Raw genomic sequence first — 22,418 nt, forward strand, 5'->3', positions numbered from 1 at the left:
GGCCATGGTGATTACAGTGTAATAATATAGTAATAACACCATGGTAAATACTGTGTAATAATAGAGTAATAACATTATGGTAATTACAGTGTAATAATATAGTAATAACGCCATGGTAATTACAGTGTAATAATTAGGTAATAACACAATGGTAATAACAGAGTAATAGCACCATGGTAATTACTGGTGTAATAGAGTAATAACACTATGGTAATTACAGTGGTAATAATATAGTAATAACACCATGGCAATTACAGTGTAATAATAGAGTAATAACACCATTGTAATTACTGTGTAATAATAGAGTAATAACACCATGGTAATTACAGTGTAATAATAGAGTAATAACACCATGGTAATTACAGTGTAATAAAGAGTAATAACGCATGGTAACTACAGTGTAATAATAGAGTAATAACACAATGGTAATAACAGAGTAATAGCACCATGGTAATTACTGTGTAATAATAGAGTAATGACACAATGGTAATGACAGTGTAATAATATAGTAATAACACCATGGTAATTACAGTGTAATAATAGAGCAATAACGCCATGGTAACTACAGTGTAATAATAGAGTAATAACACCATTGTAATTACTGTGTAATAATAGAGTAATAACACCATGGTAATTGCTGTGTAATAATAGAGTAATAACACCATGGTAATTACAGTGTAATAATAGAGCAATAACGCCATGGTAACTACAGTGTAATAATAGAGTAAAACACAATGGTAATAACAGAGTAATAGCACCATGTTATTATTGTAATAGAGTAACACCATGGTAATTACAGCGTAATAGAGTAATAACACTATGGTAATTACAGTGTAATAACATAGTAATACCGCCATGGCAATTGCAGCGTAATAATAGAATAATAACACCATGACAATTACAGTTTAATAGAGTAATAACACCATGGTAATTACAGTTTATTACAGTAATAACACCATGGTAAATACAGTGTAATAGAGTAATAACACCATGGAAATAAAAGTCTAATAACAAAGTAATACTACATGGTAATTACAGTGTAATAATAGAGTAATAACACCATGGTAATTAGTTTATTAGAGTAATAAAACCATGGTAACTACAGTTTATTAGAGTAATAACACATTGTAATTATTGTCATAATAGAGTAATAATACCATGGTAATTCGTGTAATAATAGAGTTATAACACCATGCTAATTACAGTTTACTAGATAATAACACCATGATAATTACAGTGTAATAACCGAGTAATACGGCTATGGTAATTACAGTGTAATAAACAGAGTAATAACACCATGGAAATGTACAGTTTACTAGAGTAATAACACCATGATAATTGCAGTGTAAATAACAGAAGTAATAAACCATGGAAATGTACAGTTTACTAGAGTAATAACACCATGATAATTGCAGTGTAATAACAGAGTAATACGGCTATGGTAATTACAGTGTATAACAGCGAATACCCCATGGCAATTACAGTTTATTAGAGTAATACACCATGATTATACAGTGTAATAAACAGAGTAATAACACCATGCTAATTACAGTTTATTAGAGTAATAACACCATGGAAATGTACAGTTTTATTAGAGTAATAACACCATGAATAATTGCAGTGTAATAACAGAGTAATACCGCTATGGTACTTACAGTGTAATAACAGAGTAATAACACCATGGCAGTTTATTTGAGTAATAACTCCATGGTAATTACAGTGTAATTATAGAGTAATAACACCATGGTAATTACAGTTTATTAGAGTAATAACACCACGGTAATTACAGTTTATTAGAGTAATAACACCATGACAATTACAGTTTATTAGAGTAATAACAACACAGTATTTAACAGTCTAATAACAGAGGTATACCACCAAAGGAATTACAGTGTAATAATAGAGTAATAACACCAGGGATAAGTTTATTAGAGTAATAAACACATGGTAACTACAGTTTATTAGAGTAATAACACTTTGTAATTATGCAATAATAGAGTAATAACACCATGGTAATTAGTGTAATAATAGAGTAATAACACCATGGTAATTACAGTTTATTAGAGTAATAACACCAAGGTAATTACAGTTTATTACAGTAATAACACCATGGAAATTACAGTCTAATAACAAAGTAATACCACCATGGTAATTACAGTGTAATAATAGAGTAATAACACCATGGTAATTAGTTTATTAGAGTAATAAAACCATGGTAACTACAGGTTATTAGAGTAATAAACACATTGTAATTATTGTAATAGAGTAATAGCACCATGGTAATTAGTGTAATAGAGTTATAACACCATGATAATTACAGTTTATTAGAGTAATAACACCATGATAATTACAGTTTATTAGAGTAATAACACATCAGGTAATTACAGTTTATTAGAGTAATACCACCATGGTAATTACAGTTTATTAGAGTAATAACACCATGATAATTGCAGTATAATAGAGTAATACCGCTATGGTAATTACAGTGTAATAACAAGAGTAATAAACACATGCTAATTACAGTTTATTAGAGTAATAACTCCATGGTTATTACAGTGTAATTATAGAGTAATAACACCATGGTAATTACAGTTTATTAGAGTAATAACACCATGGTAATTACAGTTTATTAGAGTAATACCACCATGGTAATTACAGTTTATTAGAGTATAACACCATGGTAATTACAGTTTATTAGAGTAATAACATGGTATTTACAGTCTAATAACAGAGTATACCACCAAATGAATTACAGTGTAATAATAGAGTAATAACACCACGGTAATTTGTTTATTAGAGTAATAACACCATGGTAACTACAGTTTATTAGGGTAATAACACATTGCAATTAATTGCAATAATAGAGAAATAACACCATGGTAATTAGTGTAATAATAGAGTTATAACACCATGGCTAATTACAGTTTTACTAGAGTAATACACCATGATAATTACAGTGTAAAACCGAGTAATACGGCTATGGTAATTACAGTGTAATACAGAGTAATAACACCATGGTAATTACAGTTTATTAGAGTAATAACACCATGGTAATTACAGTGTAATAATAGAGTAATAACACCATGGAAATTAGAGTTTATTAGAGTAATAACACCATGGTAATTACAGTGTAATAACGAGTAATACGGCTATGGTAATTACAGTGTAATAACAGAGTAATAACACCATGGTAATTACAGTTTATTAGAGTAATAACACCATGGTAATTACAGTGTAATAATAGAGTAATAACACCATGGTAATATCAGTTTATTAGAGTAATAACACCATGGTAATTACAGTGTAATAATAGAGTAATACAACATGGAAATTAGAGTAATATCAACATGGTAATTAGTTTATTAGAGCAATAACACCATGGCAATTAGCGTGATAATAGAGTAATAACACCATGGTAATTACAGTTTATTAGAGTAATACACCATGGTAATTGCAGTTTATTAGAGTAATAACACCATAATTAAAGTGTAATAACAGAGTATTAACGCCATGGTAATTACAGTTTATTAGAGTACTAACACAATGGTAATTACTGTGTAATAGAGTAATAACACAGTGGTAATTACAGTTTATTAGAGTCGCAACACATTGTAATTAGTGTAATAGAGTAATAACGCCATGGTAATTACAGTTTATTAGAGTAATAACACCATGTAATTACAGTTGAGTATCACACCATGTTAATTGGTTTATTAGAGTAATAACGCCGTGATAATTACAATTTATTAGAGTAATAACACCATGGAATTACAGTTTATTAGAGTAATAACACCATGGTAGTTACAGTTAATTAGAGTAATACCACCATGGTAATTAAAGTTTATTAGAGTAATAACACCATGGTAGTTACAGTTTATCAGAGTAATAACACCATGACAATCATAGTGTAATAGAGTAATACCAACATGAAATTACAGTGTAATAACAGAGTAATAACACCATGACAATCACAGTGTAATAATAGAGTAATAACACCATGACAATTACAGTGTAATAATAAGGTAATACCACCATGGAAACTAGAGTAATACCATCATGGTAATTTGTTTATTAGAGTAACAACACCATGGCAATTAGCGTAATAACACATGGTAATTACAGTTTATCAGAGTAATAACACCATGGTAATTACAATGTAACAGAGTAATAACACCATGGTAATTACAGTTTATTAGAGTAATAACACCATTGTAATTACAGTGTATTAGAGCAATAACACCATGACAATTACAGTGTAATAATAGAGTAATACCACGATGGTAGTTCGTTTATTAGAGCAATAACACCATGGCAATTGGTTTATTAGAGAATAACGCCATGTAATTACAGTGTAATAGAGTAATAACACCATGAATAATTAGTTTAGTAGAGTAATGACACCATGGTAATTACAGTGTAATAGAGTAATAACACCATGATAATTAGTTTAGTAGAGTAATGACACCATGGTAATTACAGTGTAATAGAGTAATAACACCATGATAATTAGTTTAGTAGAGTAATGACACCATGGTAATTACATTGTAATAATAGTAATAACACCATGGTAATTAGTTTATTAGAGTAATAACGCCATGGTAATTACAGTGTAGTAATAGAGTAATAATAACAGTGTAATAATAGAGCAATAATCGAGTAATATCACCATGGTATTAAGTGTGACAGCCAGCTGAGCAGCAGAAGCTCCATCTGAGGTCAGAGTGAGGACAGACAAATCCCCCTGACCCAAATCTACTGAGTAAGACAGTGGGAAACACCATGGTAATTACATTGTAATAATAGTAATAACACCATGGTAATTAGTTTATTAGAGTAATAACGCCATGGTAATTACAGTGTAATAAGAGTAATATCACAAAAGTAATTACGGCGTAGAATGAGTAATAATGCCATGGTAATTACAGTGTAGTAATAGAGTAATAATAACAGTGTAGTAATAGAGTAATAATCGAGTAATAACACCATGGTATTAACAGTGTGACAGCCAGCTGAGCAGCAGAAGCTCCATCTGAGGTCAGAGTGAGGACAGACAAATCCCCCTGACCCAAATCTACTGAGTACAGACAGTGGGAACACACATGACAAGGACACAGACTTTACAGTACAGGAGGTGTAAAGCACATTGACACACAAAATATAATTGATGGGATGAAAAATAACTGACCCTGTGTCAGTTGTTAGGGGTAACCTCTACCTACATATACAGGTGACCTGGGCATGGAGACAGGACGTAGACAAGACAGCGGTACAAAGACACAAATAAACAGACAGACAGGAACACAGATACAGATAAAGACAGACACAGGTGTGTGTGAGTTTAACCCTTACCTGTCCGCTGGTCTGCAGGTAGAGCACCAGTGGTTCAGCCTTGGTGATGGCCACCCAGGTCTTGGTCCAGCTCTTGCCCTTCTCCTGCACCTGCAGCTGGGCACACAGCAGACAGTTGTCCCCCGACAGAGACACCTGCTTCTGGAGAGACAGAGACACACACAGGAGGCAGAGTTAAAGGCCCAATCCCAAAGTCGATCTACCGCAGTGGGAGCCAATACTCAAATAATATTCGATAGTTCAACACAATTACAGTAGCTCGTTCCCCATGCACAAACCAACGTTTGGAATTGGAATTCACTTTCACTGTCAATTCTACTTTTAATTCAAAGTGATAATCAGCCTGGACGTTTAAGGGGCACTCGAGGATAAAGGTCTGGGACATTCGCTTACATAACAAACCTTGGTGTCCAGCATATAGGACAAATGTATTGGGAGTTTTGGACATGCACAGGTGTTCATGCTGCTGCCCCACTGTAACTGATGTGGTGCTGTAGCCCCCCTTGGTGGGAAATAATACCACTGCAGATCACTGCCATTATGGTACTGCTACTGTGAAAGATCTAGTTTGTGGTGTGAGACAGTATAACCCCAAGACAGACGGAGGATTAGACTGCTCAGTCGCTGCATCATAGCCATGAAGTGGAGAGATCTAGTCACTTTCCACTAAGCCCCTTAACTAGTCATGGTACTTGTTCTCAAATAGAGGTTACTCAATATTGCTGTGTGTGTGTGTGTGTGTGTGTGTGTGTGTGTGTGTGTGTGTGTGTGTGTGTGTGTGTGTGTGTGTGTGTGTGTGTGTGTGTGTGTGTGTGTGTGTGTGTGAGAGAGAGAGAGAGTTTTCTTAGCAGTTTCTTTTACAGCAGCACTGTGGGCTTGGTAGACATGGATAATGACACTGCAATAAAACAAAGATATTACAGTATATTATAAGACATTGTTCAGGATTGCCTACGGGCTTTGAGACACAACGATCTGCTTCGTCCAGTCTCTGTTATACGCTGTGCTCCACAAGCAGTCTATTGAACACTATTCACCTTGACTCCTGGTAACACACAGAGATGTCTTATTGAGCCGTGCAGACTATAGACTGTGTACCACTGTTCTTCTCTCTAGTTTGTGTGTGTGTGTGTGTGTGTGTGTGTGTGTGTGTGTGTGTGTGTGTGTGTGTGTTGTGTGTGTGTTGTGTGTGTTTGGATTGATTGAAGAGGTGCATGGTTTGCTCTGTGGGCCTGTCTGGGCTGGGCTCTGTCTTCTCTGTCATGCTGGTGCAACTAACGTGATTATGCCGCTCTCTCCAGAGGCTGGAGCTGAGATAGCGTGCCCGCTGCCAACCCCCATACTCCAACTCCCTTCCTCAGACCTGCTCTGCTGGGAGTCCACTCTGTGCAGCCTGTCCATGCTAGCTTCTCAACAACACTGTGCAATATACAATAAGTATGACGTTTGATTGTCTTATGATGTTTGTGAGGGGAAGCCAAAYGGAAGTCTCTGGATGGAAAATGTGTTGAAATTAAGTTATATTCTATTCTACTCTTGTCTATAGTATAAGCTGAGAGTCGGTCCTCACCTCGGCTGTAGCTTTCCTCTTCAGCTCTACTGGGGCCCCTGCAGGCCCCTCGGGGCCCTGGCTGGTCTCGAAGCACTCAGGACACACACGACACGTCTTATTCTCCAACATCTTAGAGCATTTACCACAGATGGCCTGCAGAGGAAGGGGAAGAGTGAAAGAGGAAGAGGGAGGAATTGGAGAGAGATAAAAAATATATTTAGACAACTGAAAATCAATTTTCATCGGACATCCACCAATGAAAATGCAGCATCCTGGCACTAACTGTTCCAGCCCCCAACCTCCTCTCCCTCTCTGCGCTCACCGCTCCGCAGGCTTTGCAGTGGTGCTTGCGCTTGGTAAAGTTGAAGCTGTCGTTGCAGCCTTTGCATGTCTCCTTCTCCTTRTTCTTGGAACTTTTCTGGGGAAACAGAGAAACACATACAAACAATGTATCACGATCTGTCCAATCACGAGGTCACCTTGTCTCAATACATCTTTGTGATGCCTAAGTAACCCTTACCCTGAAATAGTTGGACGAGTTGCCATTTCCCCCGCTCTCTCTGTTATCTACCCTATTCTTTCTCTCCCACTCCCAACATCGTCCTCTAGAACCAAAAAAGTGAAAATCGAAGCCCCTCCCTCTGCTCTCTCAGACTGGGGCATCGATAGCACCACCAGCCGTTTAGCACATTTGCATTGTGGGAGGGAGTGTGAAATTCACCCCCTGATCGTGTCTCATCTCTCCACAGACACCCCTCACCGCTGCTAGAGAGCGAGCTAGTGATGCTATCCCCGTAGAGAAGACAACTTACTATTTATACCTCTCTGCAGCCTACTGTGTGGATTATAGATCCACTACCATTGTAATACTACCATTGTCTTGCTACCTCAAACACAGACAGACATCCAGGCTTTAGAACAGGAGAGATCAATCTACTTCTTGTTATGAACTCAGTCATTCATGGTACAATGTATTCACATTTATATTGCCCATTGTATGGTTTCTATTATTATGTGGGGCGACGCCATTCATACTGTAGCAAAGATTCTCTTCTAATCGAAAGCAGAGTCAGCATCAGGCAAGAGAGCCTGAGGAAATGTATTCTATTAGGACGTTTTGACACTTACCCTTTCTTGCAGTCTTTCACTGTCTGAGTCGATGGATGTGCTGCTCCAGGGACCCTGAGAAGAGAAGACAATGAATACCCGATCAGAGTGACATATMTAACCCTGGGAGAGACGTATGAGTTACATTGAAAGTACATCCATTGTTATTACGTGGCTGGCACTTCATTTCWGGTGTCAAACATATCGCTAAACAAAGCTCTCTCACACACGTCGCCAGAGAATGGGACCATCCGCCTCMGAATATTACCTAAAGCTGCTGTGTGTGTTTGTCCCCACTAGACGGCAGCCATGCCTCAGAGATAGACAATAGGCCTGGCATGTGTTCCTACTTTGGCCTGTGTCCAGATCCAGACGGTCCAAAGTGGGTCAGTGGAGATTCAGAAGAGATTTTTTTGTACAGTGTGCATGGGGGCTTCCCCTATTAGGTCATGAGAGAGTGCCGGGGAACTAAAGACAGACCATGACAGTGTGTGTGTTCGTTCGTTTGTGTGGGTGTGCAACTGAATAAAGAGCTCCTTCATAAGTATACATGTTTGTGTGTGTATGTGTGTGTATGTGTGAGTTAAGTAAGAGCTTCTTTGTGTGTCTATCAGTGTCTGCAGTGAGGGACGCGTGACAACACACGGCTGTGTGTGTGTGTGTGCGCGTGTTAGGTGAGGATAGATGCTTTTGTCAGATAAAGACCTGACCGTGACACACTTTCGGACAAAGCCGTAGTGCTTTCATATTGATATATACACATGGCTTGACAGAGAGAAAGAAAGAAACGCAGACAGACTGACTGACCGGTGAGTCTGGCGGGTGGTCTTCGTCCCTGGAGAAGGAGCTATTGAAGGCTTTGTTAAAGGTCTCACTGTTCTGCTTGTGCTTCTCTATGGTGGCCAGGATCACCTGGAAGTGGACGGGATGGGGGAGAGAAGGAGATAAGCCATTYACAGTTTCAGACAGTTCAAATATTCTTCACTGGTTTACAGTAAAAGTCAAGAAGTCACAGATTTTACAARGGGAGAAATTCTACAACAATCTACAGCCCCTTAGGAGAGAGATAGACAGAGAGAGAGAGACAYAGGGAGAGAGAGAGTGGGATAGACAGGGAGAGAAAGGGAGAAAGAGGGCCTCTGCCTGTCTGAGTTAAAGAGAGCTAATATTAATAATATGCATGTCAATCTCTCCTGGCTGAAAGTGGAGGAGAGATTGACTTCATCACTACTTTTATTTATGAGAGGTATCGACATGTTGAATGCACCGAGCTGTCTGTCAAAACTACTAGCACACAGCTTGGACACCCATGCATACCCCACAAGACATGCCACCAGAGGTCTCTTCACAGTCCCCAAGTCCAGAACAGACTATGGGAGGCACACAGTACTACATAGAGSCATGACTACATGGAACTCTATTCCACATCAAGTAACTGACYCAAGCAGMAAAATTTGATATAAAAAAAACAGATTAAAAAACACCTTATGGAACAGCGGGGACTGTGAAGCAACACACACATTGGCACACAAACATGCATACACACACACACACACATGGATTTTGTCATGTAGATATGTGGTAGTGGTGGAGTAGGGGCCTGAGGTCACACAGTGTGTTGTGAAATCTGTGAATGTATTGTAATGCTTTAAAATTGTATAAATTGCTTTAATTTTGCTGGACCCCAGGAAGAGTAGCTGCTGCTTCGGCAGCAGCTAATGGGSATCCATAATAAATACAAACACAAAGAGAGGAGAACAAAGAGAGAGACATCGTTGTCGTCTGGACTGACCCTGTTATAGAGAGATGACATCAGCCATGACATCAGAGGGACAAATGTATCAGGGACCTCTGATCCAGCCCAGTGGTCTGTGTCAGAGACTGGCCTCTCTACTGCACTAACAGAGTGTGTGTGTGTGTGTGTGTGTGTGTGTAGTGAGCACTGTATTCATGTGTGAATAATAGACTCTGTGAAGGCACAATCTTTGTGCAGCCCTCTCCAAAGTCTTGAGACACCACACATTCCTCTGTGTCCTTCAGATTGCCGAAGGGCCCTTCCACTCCTTTCCACACACTCCCAGACCCCCTGCCTGGCACACACTCCTCCCCTCCAGCCTGTGAGCCCCTTTAACCAGCTTTAGTTAGCTTTAAATGGGCTAAATGAGCTTTAATGAGCAGCTTAACGAGAGGAAACAATTTCCCAACTCAGTATGGCAGTGTGGAGGAAAGCCGCACTAATACAAATACTGTTCCTAATACACAAATCCCCTGTAAAACCCATTCCATGTTAGTGGTGGTCTGGTATTCCTGACCTGTATCCAGTCTTCCTTTTCCTCAGCCGTCCTGAAAAACAGAGGGAATGTTTCAACAACAGCCCTATAGCTATTAGTACTTCTATGAYTTACTGCTGTGCCTGAAATGTTGTGTCTCTGTTACAAAAGGCACAGTTCTACAGTTCTCCCATGTAATTGCTCCATAGTCCGTACCTGGCCTGCAGCTCTAGTGAGCGCTGCTTGCCGATGATGGTGAACGTGTGAGGGAGGTTCTGCTTCACGTTCTCTTGCACCTGAAGCCGCAGAGGAGAACAGTGCCACTTTACCTCTGAGAGCAATGTCCCTTCTACGCGTCACCCATTCAGAATGGAAGGAAAGTAAGTAACAAGAGAAGAGAAGATGAGCGGCCTCCGTTACCTCCTTCCTGACCTCCATCCCAGCGATGTCGATCCTCTCTCTCACACTGAACTTCTGCCCCATCAGCCTCAGCTTGGGAACGCAGTACAGCACCATGTTGTTGAACTGCAGGCCGGACACACAGAGAGAAGGGACAACGGATGAGAATACACATTAAATAGACACATGAATACGCACACACACTTTGATATCGTTCCATTCCTACACATTCTCTTCATTCCAACTCCTTCTGCCACTCACCAGGTAGAGGTATCGGTCCTGGGCCGTCCCATTCTTGGCAGACATCTTCTTGATGTGTCCRTCTTTGATGAGCTCGTTGGCTGGGTTCACGATGTCCTCCTCTCCSCCCAGTCTCTCATAGACCTGCAGCAGTTTGTTCATCTTCTCCTGAGGAACACCAAGGATAAGGAACAATGTGAAACACACAAACATACAGAGCAAAATTATACATTCATTTAAGTCAGGGCAACAAGGAGCTATTGAACTAAAACTGTTGAGACAGAATAAGACACGATAAGTCACACCAGAGGGCAGAAGTGTGACTGTGTGTGTGTGTGTGTGTGTGTCATAGAGACATAATTCACTCTTCTGCAGGCTGTGAAACTAGTGGCAGGAAACGGCAGCATCCTGTCTGCACTGAAACACCCTCCCTCCCCGCAAGTCGCCGCATCCAACGCAGTTTGGACGCTAGGCTGGCTAGTTCTGCGAGCTATTCCCAAGGAGTGTAACTACTGTCATCCGGGGAACTATTCAAATGTGTTGTGTTTTGGTCTTTGCACAGTCGTTTCATCATTCAGGCCATGTGATGTTTATTGCAACAACAACAAAAAATTAAATCGTCAACACACGTTTAAACGCGTTGCGTCCACGTTGGTGGTTGCATTGCGTTTTTAAATGGTCAAGTGAAATCAACCAATCAAAACTCTCTCCCTCCTTCCCCCGCTGCTGTGAACTACAACACCACCGTCGTGAAAACCAGTGAAAAGTAGGAGAAGTACGTCAGAGAGATTCACATATGGAGGGAAGAGAGAGGGCTCCGAAGCAGAAAAAAACATCTTACCATTTTCCTGATGGCAGCATTGGAGTGGTTGGCTGCTGTGGATATGAGTTCCAGGGCTTCTATAAAACACACACAGGCAGTGTTAGACCTGTCTGCAGCAACTCTACGTAACCATGCATCAGCCCTACACATTTGAAACACTCACTGTTTATACACGGAGTGCATAAAAGATTAGGAGGTGCACCACCCGTTTGCCCTCAGAACAGCCTCAATTCGTCGGGGGCATGGACTCTACAAGGTGTTGAAAGCGTTCCACGAGGATGCTGGCCCATGTTGACTCCAAAGCTTCCCACGTTTGTGTCAAGTTGGCTGGATGTACTTTTGGTGGTTGACCATTCTTGATACACGCGGGAAACTGTTGAGCGTGAAAAGCCCAGCAGCGTTGCAGTTCTTGGCACACTCAAACCGGGGCCACTGGCACCTAATACCATACCACGTTCAAAGGCACTTAAATATTTTGTCTTGCCCATCCACCTTCTGAATAACAACATCAATAAGGGATCATAGCTTTCACCTGGTCAGTCTATGTCATGGAAAGAGCAGGTGTTCCTAATGTTTTGTATCCTCATTGTATATACGACTTAGTAATTGAATTGAATACTGTGAGAAATAGGTCAGTGTCCAACCTTTCACTGCAGCCAGCCTGTGCATCATCAGACTATGGGCCTACTGTAAATGACCATGCATCAAACATATACAATGTTTGTGTTACACAGACAGGGAGAGTGGTAGACCTCTCCTACCATGTACATTACCCAACATCAGAGACACACATTCTACATTAAACACACATTAACGCACACTGCATTAAAGTCATGAACTACATAAACAGAGCTGACGTTCCCCTCTACAGGACTCCTGACACGTCACGGTGGATTATGCAGGCTTTACCTAGACATTCCTAGGTCACAAGGTCACAAGACATGGAGCTTGTAGAGTGGCTAGTACGGGTCCTAGTTTAGGAAGGGTAGTGAGGGACAAACAGACAGACAGACAAACACACAGGTAATGAGTGGGTGAGCAGTGTGTAGGTACAGACAAACAGACGGACAGACAGGCAGACAGACATACTCTCCGTGTCCTTCCTGTCCAGTGCATCATCAGGCAGTTTCTTCAGATAGTCCTTGAGCAAGAGTTCATAGCGAGGGATCCTCTGCACAGGCTCCAGCATGTGGTGCTGGAGAGTCAGGTTCCCACACACATCCTGCTTCTGTCAGGATCAAACACACAGCAACACAGTTACACACACAGTACTGTAAACATACTGTGGGTACACCACACTTTAATTCACGGGTAACAACAGCACACGTTACCATAAACACACATTGATTCTGTGGGAGAGATGCCACCTACTTGTATGTTCTGGACCACACTCTTGAACAGTGATGACCGCTGGCTCCAGGTGTTGTCTCTTATACACATCTAGATGTGTATAAGAGACAGCCCATAGGGCTTAAAACTCAAAAAAATTCAATGTCTATTTTTGTACTGTACTCTGAACTTACGAGTATACTTGCAGTACACATGTGGAATTCACAGAAACAGTAACCTACGGTACATTTACTGTTTATTGTGCGCAGAAGGCGACAGGTGGAATCCCTCTACATCATTTCTATGAAACAATAATCTCTAGACAGAGAGAGACTAGCGTTGGCACACACTTATGGTAAATTTACWCCCAGCAGATGAAGACAGGCGGATAATGCCCCTATTCTACCAGCCTGGCACACACCAACCCCCCCCAAACTGCAACCCAGCTGTCAGAGTTCTACAGCCAAAACACATACCGACCATTGCAGAATTATCACTATTCAGTAATGAGAGAGAATAGAAGAGAAGAGAGAGCGAGCGAGCGAGCGAGCAAAGCATCTAAGCAGAAACCCAATATCACATAGGTGTTGTTTGTAGAAGATTTTGCATCCTACTGCACAGTCTTGATCAGAGAGCCAAGTCTAGGTCCAAAAGGCTCCTGAACAGCTTCTCCTTAACTTCCTGACTGATGTCTTGAGATGTTGCTTCAATATATCCATGTAATTTTCYTCATGATGCCATCTATTTTCTGAAGTGCACCAGTCCCTCCTGCAGCAAAGCACCCCCACAACATGATGCTGCCACCCCTGTGCTTCACGGTTGGGATGGTGTTCTTCGGCTTGCAAGCCTCCCCCTTTTTCCTCCAAACATAACAATGGTCATTATGGCCAAACAGTTCTATTTTTGTTTCATCAGACCAGAGGACATTTCTCCAAAAAGTACGATCTTTGTTCCCATGTGCAGTTGCAAACCGTAGTCTGGCTTTTTTATGGCGGTTTTGGAGCGGTGGCTTCTTCCTTGCTGAGCGGCCTTTCAGGTTATGTCGATATAGGACTCGTTTAACTGTGGATATAGAAACTTTTGTACCTGTTTCCTCCAGCATCTTCACATGGTCGTTTGCTGTTGTTATGGGATTGATTTGCACTTTTCGCACCACAGTACATTCATCTCTAGGAAACAGAACGCGTCTCCTTCCTGAGCGGTATGACGGCTGCGTGGTCCCATGGTGTTTATACTTGCGTACCATTGTTTGTACAGATGAACYTGGTACCTTCAGGCGTTTGGAAATTTCTCCCAAGGATGAACCAGACTTGTGGAGGTCTACAATTCTTTTTCCTGAGGTCTTGCCGGATTTATTTTGATTTTCCCATGATGTCAAGCAAAGAGGCACTGAGTTTGAAMGTTGGCCTTGAAATACATCCAATTGATTCAAATGATGTCAATTAGCCTATCAGAAGCTTCTAAAGCTTCTAATGCTTTTCTGCAAATTTCCAAGCTGTTTAAAGGTACAGTCAACTTAGTGTATGTAAACCTCTGACCCACTGGAATTGTGATACACTGAATTATAAGTGAAAAAATCTGTCTGTAAACAATTGTTGGAAAAATTACTTGTGTCATGCACAAAGTAGATGTCCTAACCGACTTGCCAAAACTATAGTTTGTTAACAAGAAATTTGTGTAGTGGTTGAAAAACAAGTTTTAATGACTCCAACCCAAGTYTATGTAAACTTCCGACTTCAACTGTATATATATATATATWTTTTTTATATTACTTTAGTTTATTTAGTAAATATTTCCTTAACTCTATTTTCTTAAATCTGCATTGTTGGTTTTAAGGGAAGTAAGCATTTCAAGGTAAGGTCTACCGTGCATGTGATAAATAACATTTGATTTAATTTGCTAATAGAACCATATAACATGAATGAAACACTATTACAACATTACCCCTGGTCTCCTCACCATTCTCCAGTGATGCGTGTCTTGAGCTCAGGGAGCAGGAACTTGTGGTGAAAGCAGTAGATGGAGGATATGTTGGAGAAGATCCCCGTTATCACGTCCTGAGGGATTCCAGCTTCAGTCAGCTTAGTGCAAAATACCTACAAACGACGGGGGTAACATTACTAACATTACTAACATTACTAACTACATTACTATAAATGATATAACAAACCATGGGCTCTTTGATCGAATAATCTTTTTTCATAGGGGGATGTGTATGATGGTTAGATCTGTCTGTCATCATCAGGTCCATGAGCTGTCACCTCCCTGTCAGTCACCCAACCACAGGCCTGCGTGCACCTGAGTTTCCCTGACAAACGCTACCAATGTGAGGGAGCAGAGGCTTGACAAAAACAGGAAGCGGCTCGGAGATTAGCCTACCGTCTGTGCCAGCACATATCCTGTTGTCTGTGGTCATGTACGTGACGGTCAACTTCAACAACAAATATGTATATCTCACACCAGATATAAAACAATATGAATATGGCCTAATATGGGAGGAGTAGGCCTTCGTTAAGGACAGTGAATTCGGAAAGTARTCAGACCCCTTGACTTTTTCACKATTTTGTGACGTTACAGCCTTATTCTAAAATTCATTAAATAGTGTTTTCCCCTCATAAATCTACACACCCAATAATGACAAAGAAAAACWGATTTTTATAAACAAAACTGAAATATCACATATACATAAGCATTCAGACAATTTACTCAGAACTTTGTTGAAGCACCTTTGGCAGCGATTACAGCCATTGAGTCCTCTTGGTTATGACGCTTCAAGCTTGATACACCTGTATTTGGGGAGTTTCTCCCATTCTTCTCTGCAGATCCTCTCAAGCTCTGTCAGGTTGGATTGGGAGCGTAGCTGCACAGCTGTTTTCAGGTCTCTCCAGAGATGTTCGATCGGGTTCAAGTCCGGGCTCTGGCTGGGCCACTCAAGAACATTCAGAGACTTGTCCCGAAGCCACTCCTGTGTTGTCTTGGCTGTGTGCTTAGGGTTGTTGTTCTGTTGGAAGGTGAACCTTCACCCCAGTCTGAGGTCCTGAGCACACTGGAACAGGTTTTCATCATCAAGAATCTCTCTGTATTTTGCTCTGTTCATCTTTCCCTTGATCCTGACTAGTCTCCCAGTCCCTACAGCTGAAAAACATCCCCACAGAATGCTGCCACCACTAGGCTTCACTGTAGGGATGGTGCCAGGTTTCCTCCAGACGTGACGCTTGGCATTCAGGCCAAAAAGTTCAATGTTCGTTTCATCAGACCTGAGAAGCAAGATTCTCTGGTCTGATGAAATGAACATTGATCTTTTTGAGAGTCCTTTAGGTGCCTTTCGGGCAAACTCCTAGCGGGCTGTCATGTGCCTTTTACTGAGGAGTGTCTTCCGTCTACCATAAAGGCCTGATTGGTGGAGTGCTGCAGAGATGGTTGTCCTTCTGGAAGGTTCTCCCATCTCCACAGAGGAACTCTGGAGCTCTGTCAGAGTGACCATCGGGTTCTTAGTCAACTCCATGAGCAAGGACCTTCTCCCACCATTTCTCAGTTTGGTCGGGCGGCCAGCTCTAGGAAGAGTTGGCGGTTCAAAACTTCTTCCATTTAAGAATGATGAAGACTATTGTGTTCTTGGGGACTGTCAATGTTGCAGAAATGTTATATATGTTTTATGTTTTAATACATTTCGAAAAATTTCCAAAAACCTGTTTTCACTTTGTCATTATGGGGCATTGTGTGTTGATTGATGAGGGGAAAAAATTATTTAATCGATTTCAGAATAAGGCTGTAACGTAACAAAATGTGGAGAAAGGGAAGGGGTCCGAATACTTTCCGAATGCACTGTAAGTGTAGCACATGGAGATGTGTGAAACTTACTCCTCAGCCTTAAGTGTCCACGTTTGCGACACTCAAGAGCAAGCGACAGGTAGAGGCGCTTGAGGGAGAACGGTAACCTGTGTTTATCAAGCTGAGGCCCCAGGTTCAAGCCAAGTATGTGCCGAATCGGGAAGAAGTGGTACCCTCTAAGCAAGCAGTCTGACGTCCTTTGCATGTGGTTGTGTATTTCAGAGTACACAACCCACTGTGTGTGAGTGTGTGTATACCTGGTCGAGGAGGTTGAGTCTTTTGACGTAGGCCTCCTCAGTGTGAAGGAGCTCTCTGGCGATGTTCAGTAACCTCTGTGTCTCTGAGTACTGAGGGAGAGAAGTGGACACAAACGGTCAGAACCTTAGCATACCATATAGAATACAGAAACCTACATTAGACCTGTATCGTACATTAAACATATGCCTCTGGGCCTATGGCCTTTGAGAGAGAATATCGGCAACATTAACACAAAACATATTAGGTGAAAAGCAACCAAACGCTAACCAGTGATTACATATAAGATAAAAGTGGTCTGAAATGGGGATGTCCGCATGTGCTCTTTTCATCTCGGTTGTTGAGTGAAACTGGGCCAACCTCATAATGTGTCAGCGCATGTTGTAACGATCGGCAGTCGGTGCTGCTTTACCGAGAGCTGAGTTAGTCACCAATACCGTGTTTACTAGTGGAGCTGAGACGACACGTAAAGGTGCTGCGGATGTGTGTTCAGTTTGACTACTTCAGGAAGAGGAATTGACTGAATGGATGAAATGACATTCCTGTGACGTGTGACTGAGACCAGTCCTCAGAAAGGGAGGGTGTACTACATTGTGACATTGTGCTTTGCAACAGCTGTCCGGTACACAATCACATGCGCGCACAAAATCGGGAAATTGGAGGAAATTGTGAAACATACACTCTTAGAAAAGTGCTATGTAGAACCTAAAAGGSTTCTTCACCTGTCCCCATAGGGGGACCATTTAAAGAACCCGTTTTGGTTCCAGGTAGAACCCTTTTCTCTTTCAAGTATTTCAAGTATGTCACCTGGTGGCAGAAAAGCCTCACAACATTAGTAAACAACTAACTCAATCAACACAAAACGACTCTGACAAACAATTGACAGCAGAAACCAAAGCAATACAAGTGAAAAGGTTTGGGTCCTTTTGGTTCCAGGTGCAACCCTTTTCTACATGAAACCCAAAAGGGTTATACCTGGAACCAAAAAGGGTTCTACCTGGAACCAAAAGGGATTCTCCTATGGGGACAGTTGAATAACCTTTTTGGAACCCTTTTCTCTAAGAGTGTACAGTAGAGATATGTCCACAAACAAACACACATTCACATACTGTAAGCATGACACACACACACTTGAACACACTCACATACACATACAAACACAAACAATATGTCTAATCTATTTCCGTAGCAGACGCTTCAGCTAAACGCTGAAAGAAGAGAAATACATTTCTTTCTTTTCCTGTTTCAAAACCCACATCCTCTGCGACAGCAGTGTCATTAAAAAGCTATCGACATGTCAGCTATTAGTGTCAGAGAAGTGGCACTGTTCCCCCACACCCATCCACACACACCTTTCCTCTGGGCAGTAATGCTGATATCAGGAAACATAGGATACCAGAGATCCCTTCCACATGAGGCAAAAGGGTGTTGGCTGCCAATACAGGGCGTGTGTGTGTGTCTGTGTGTGCTCATGTGTGTTTGGTGCGGTGCCTAGGTACAGGGCGTGTGTGTGTCTGTGTGTGCTCATGTGTGTTTGGTGCGGTGCCTAGGTACAGGGCGTGTGTGTGTCTGTGTGTGCTCATGTGTGTTTGGTGTGGTGCCTAGGTACAGGGTGTGTCGGACTGTACTGTGCCAACACACAACAACTCCAACCAGAGTTGCAGCTCCCACTCACACACCCCTCCTGTCTCTTTCTGTTTTGCGCACTCAATTTCATTACACGCTCACACTTTTCGGCCTCTCTACTTTTTTTCTCCGCCTCCTTTTCTCCCTCTCCCTATTTTTGTCTGCTGTTGCTTGACCTTCCCGCCATCCTTTAATTTCAATAAATATTTTTCTGTCGGGGGGTTCATGAATACCGGTATGATGCAAAGTTCTCTTTTGGAGGTGTCGGTGTCCCGCTCACACAGATCAACGGTGGAAACAGTAGCTGAGCTGAGTGCACTTCTGTTTCTGTCTGTCCTCTAGCAGTAGCAGTCACAAGCTCCTGTTACAGCCCTGGGCAGGTACTCTATTCCTCCACACCTCACAGAACATCCATTTTTAGATATGTCACCGACGCTTGTGACCACCACACACACTTGAGCGTCTGTGTGTGTGTGTGTGTGTGTGTTGTTGTGTGTGTCGTGGCTTTGGTGTGTGTGTTGTGTGTGTGTGTGTGTGTGTGTGTGTGTCGTGTGCTGTGTGTGTGTGTCGTGTCGTGTGCTGTGTGTCGTGCGATTGTGTGCGTGTGTCGTGTGCTGTTTGTGTGGTTCTAGACAGCCTGAAACTGACACAAATAAGAATAGAAAGACAAGTTACAGTTGCTGAACTAGGGACTAAGGAGTTTGATAAGAATGTGCGTGTGTGTGTGACTCACCCTGTGTACCTCTGTGTGTGTGTCCGCCTTCTCCCCTCCCTCTGTCTCGCCACTGCTGACCTCATCCAAGTCACTGTCCTCGTCCTGCGTGGAGTCACGCTTGTTGCCCAGTGTTACACAGCAGGACACGCTAGTCTCTGTCTCCGTGACGCTGTCGTAGCGCTCCTCCTCGTCGATGGCGTCTTCGTTGGGGAACACCTCGCCCTCTGCTGCGCACGATGGGCTGTCGATCCCGCTGTCCCGGTTGGGAATCTTCCCGTTTACGTTCTGCTCCGAGGACTGTGAGTCCGGATTGTCCTGGAGCTCATGGGAAGAGTCTCTCTGCTCCCTGTCCGTGTTGTCAAGGCAACCAACTCGATCGCCGCGGACGACGTTGAGGTCGTCCTCTGTAGAGTCCAAAGGAATGTCGCCGGGGTCGCCAATGCGGATTGAGGCCAGGCACGAAAGTTCCGTCAGCTCGGTGACCTCATCGGTCTGCTCCGAGACGATAAGAGCAAGTTTGTCGGCGGGGGACGGTTCCCCAGAGTCCTTTGCTCCTGCTGACCCTGAAGGGGCGTGTGCTGTGGGGTTAGGGGCAGAACGAGCTGTGGTTTCGGGTGTCGCGTCCATACTCAGGCACAAGTGGAGCTGATTCCTCGGAGGAACGCCAAGAATTGGAACGCTGGGATATAAAAAATAAACACTTGTGAAATTAAACCTTTCTCAGTTTCAGTCTTGGTTGGGCTGGAACCACAACACACCACCAGACAGAAGTGAACATTCCCGCAGACAGAAGTGTGAAACACAGGTTGGGTAACATCAGAAAAACAGAGTGTGTATTACGTGACAGAGGGTAAGAGAGTGTGTATTCCGTGCAAAACATTCAAAGTCCTACTCATGGTGTATAACAATACCCACATCTTAAATCATCAAACGAAATATAATGATGTGTGTCATACCACCAGTTTTCTTTACACACAAACACATGCACAAAACACTCATCTGATGCGTCAACAGGGCAAGAGCACCTCGTGGAATACCCTACCCCCCTGCAGGACAGTACAGTACCTGGAGTTCTCAAACCTCTCGATGAGCAGCCCCACGCTCTGGGCCTCTCTCTGAGGCTGTGTGGCCAGGCCAGGTGGTGTCTGGCTGGGCCGCGGTTTGGGTGGAGGTGGAGGAGCAGGCAGAGGCCTGGAGGGTGCTGGGGGAATCCTCTTGGGCTTCTTGTCCTGTCCGAGGACCAGCAGGAAGGGGGGTTTAGGGGGCACTGCAGGTGCAGGTCCAGGAAGAGGGGTGACGGAGGGAGGAAGAAGGAACGAGAGAAAAAGAGAGAGACGAAGTCAGGTCACTGGCGTAACCACGGAAAGAGTCCTGTTTCAAGTTCCCCGTGGAGTTCCGAGAGAGAAAGCCTCCATTACTGTATTCCAGATGGCTGCCGCGGCTCCCTACTACAAATGACAAAACCACAGTCCAAATACCACCACAAAACACAACATATAATCGCTAAACCTCTGCGAGTAGGTTTCTCGAACGCAGCGCAGGAGACGGTTCTGATCGTGCTTCGCGGAGCTGAGACAGCTTCCTGGTTTCGGAACAGGATGCGGAGACCAGTGTGTCTAAGTCACTGTGGTTTCACAGAGAGAGAAAGAAAAAACAAGCGCACGCAGGCACACAAATTACAGGCCCGAGAGTGGTCCAGAAACAGACTGCGCAAACTGCACACGCGATCAGAAGCTAAAATACTACTGCTTGGCTAGCTACATGTTCTTTCAAACATGGTTAGTGCAGAATGCATTTGGAGGACAGTAGGCTTTCTCTGTATCTTTTACGTAGGCCAGTCTTGGCTGTGTTCTTGGTGTTGCGTCAGGGCAGAATGAGGAAGCAGGCATCTCTGCCTCAGCTCTCTCTGTGTGAGGTGCCACTGCTTCCTTCCTCTCTGACTGGGTGTGTGTGTGTGCAGCTACAGCACGGCAGAGAATGGCAGGGTGTATCGTGTGGAAATTAAACTCATGCATCAACAGGCCGATAGCGTGAGGCTATAGTAGGATTAAAAAGGAGTTTTTTTAGAGCCATCCATGTGTCTATCTGACTGATGTGTTCGTGGGATAAATACTGTACGCGGGTGAATGGGTGACCTGACCAGGTAAAACTCTGGGGTTAGGCCGATAAACGCAAGGTTTTATATTGTACCAACACTGTTAGTCAATGATAATGACAGTATTGATATTACAAAACAACAAGTAGGAGTGATAAACCAACAGTGTACCTTGAGGTTTCTGAGAGGTGGGTGTGGCGGTGGGCTGGGGGTGGGGCTTGACTGCAGGCCGGCCGTGACATGGTCTGGGAGGGGGCGGGGCTTTCTTTCCCAGCCGTGGGGAACACAGGAAGTCCACCGATCCACACTGGTACTGTAGAGAGGAGGGAGAGAGGTCTGAGGGAGAGAGAAGGAGATGATATATTAGGTTGACTGGTGAGTACATAACTTCTGTTCACAGAACACGCAGGAATGCAACCTGTTCTGAAGGAACACAGTATTAGTTTGAGAACACCAAGAAAGTGACATAGGTGAGCCAAAAAACCCAGCAGCTTCAGCTCAATACAGCCCCAGTTTCAGTCCAAGGAAACCTGAACGATGCAGTCCTATACAGCCTCAGTTTCAGTCTGAGGACACCTGAACGAAGCCGCCCTACACAGTCCCAGTTTCAGTCCAAGGACACCAAAACAATGCAGCCCTATACGGGCTCAGTTTCAGTCCAAGGACAGCAGAACGATGCAGCCCTATACAGGCCCAGTTTCAGTTCAAGGACACCTGACGAAGCAGCCCTATACAGGCCCAGTTTCAGTCCAAGGACACCAGAACGATGCAGCCCTATACAGGCCCAGTTTCAGTCCAAGGACACCTGAACGAAGCAGCCCTATACA

General features: G+C 42.9%; 1 protein-coding gene across 1 annotated transcript in view; it reads right to left on the reverse strand.

Annotated features, from left to right (window-relative positions):
* LOC111966882 (FYVE, RhoGEF and PH domain-containing protein 3) overlaps positions 1-22,418 on the reverse strand; it is a 122,491-nt gene that overhangs the window by 10,380 nt on the left and 89,693 nt on the right. The window contains exons 2-19 of the mRNA XM_023991837.2: positions 21,763-21,927; positions 20,562-20,763; positions 19,515-20,175; positions 17,158-17,247; positions 15,029-15,165; positions 13,264-13,270; positions 13,112-13,180; positions 12,830-12,968; positions 11,759-11,817; positions 10,939-11,085; positions 10,699-10,803; positions 10,495-10,574; positions 10,321-10,351; positions 8,816-8,920; positions 8,030-8,083; positions 7,224-7,319; positions 6,920-7,054; positions 5,350-5,490 (exon numbers count right to left, since the gene is read on the reverse strand). Coding sequence (XP_023847605.2) covers positions 5,350-5,490; positions 6,920-7,054; positions 7,224-7,319; positions 8,030-8,083; positions 8,816-8,920; positions 10,321-10,351; positions 10,495-10,574; positions 10,699-10,803; positions 10,939-11,085; positions 11,759-11,817; positions 12,830-12,968; positions 13,112-13,180; positions 13,264-13,270; positions 15,029-15,165; positions 17,158-17,247; positions 19,515-20,175; positions 20,562-20,763; positions 21,763-21,927 — 2,423 coding nt within the window. The remainder of the gene's footprint in view (positions 1-5,349; positions 5,491-6,919; positions 7,055-7,223; positions 7,320-8,029; positions 8,084-8,815; positions 8,921-10,320; positions 10,352-10,494; positions 10,575-10,698; positions 10,804-10,938; positions 11,086-11,758; positions 11,818-12,829; positions 12,969-13,111; positions 13,181-13,263; positions 13,271-15,028; positions 15,166-17,157; positions 17,248-19,514; positions 20,176-20,561; positions 20,764-21,762; positions 21,928-22,418) is intronic.

The sequence above is a fragment of the Salvelinus sp. IW2-2015 genome, linkage group LG7 (genome assembly GCF_002910315.2).
Source record: "Salvelinus sp. IW2-2015 linkage group LG7, ASM291031v2, whole genome shotgun sequence".
Classification (NCBI taxonomy): domain Eukaryota; kingdom Metazoa; phylum Chordata; class Actinopteri; order Salmoniformes; family Salmonidae; genus Salvelinus; species Salvelinus sp. IW2-2015.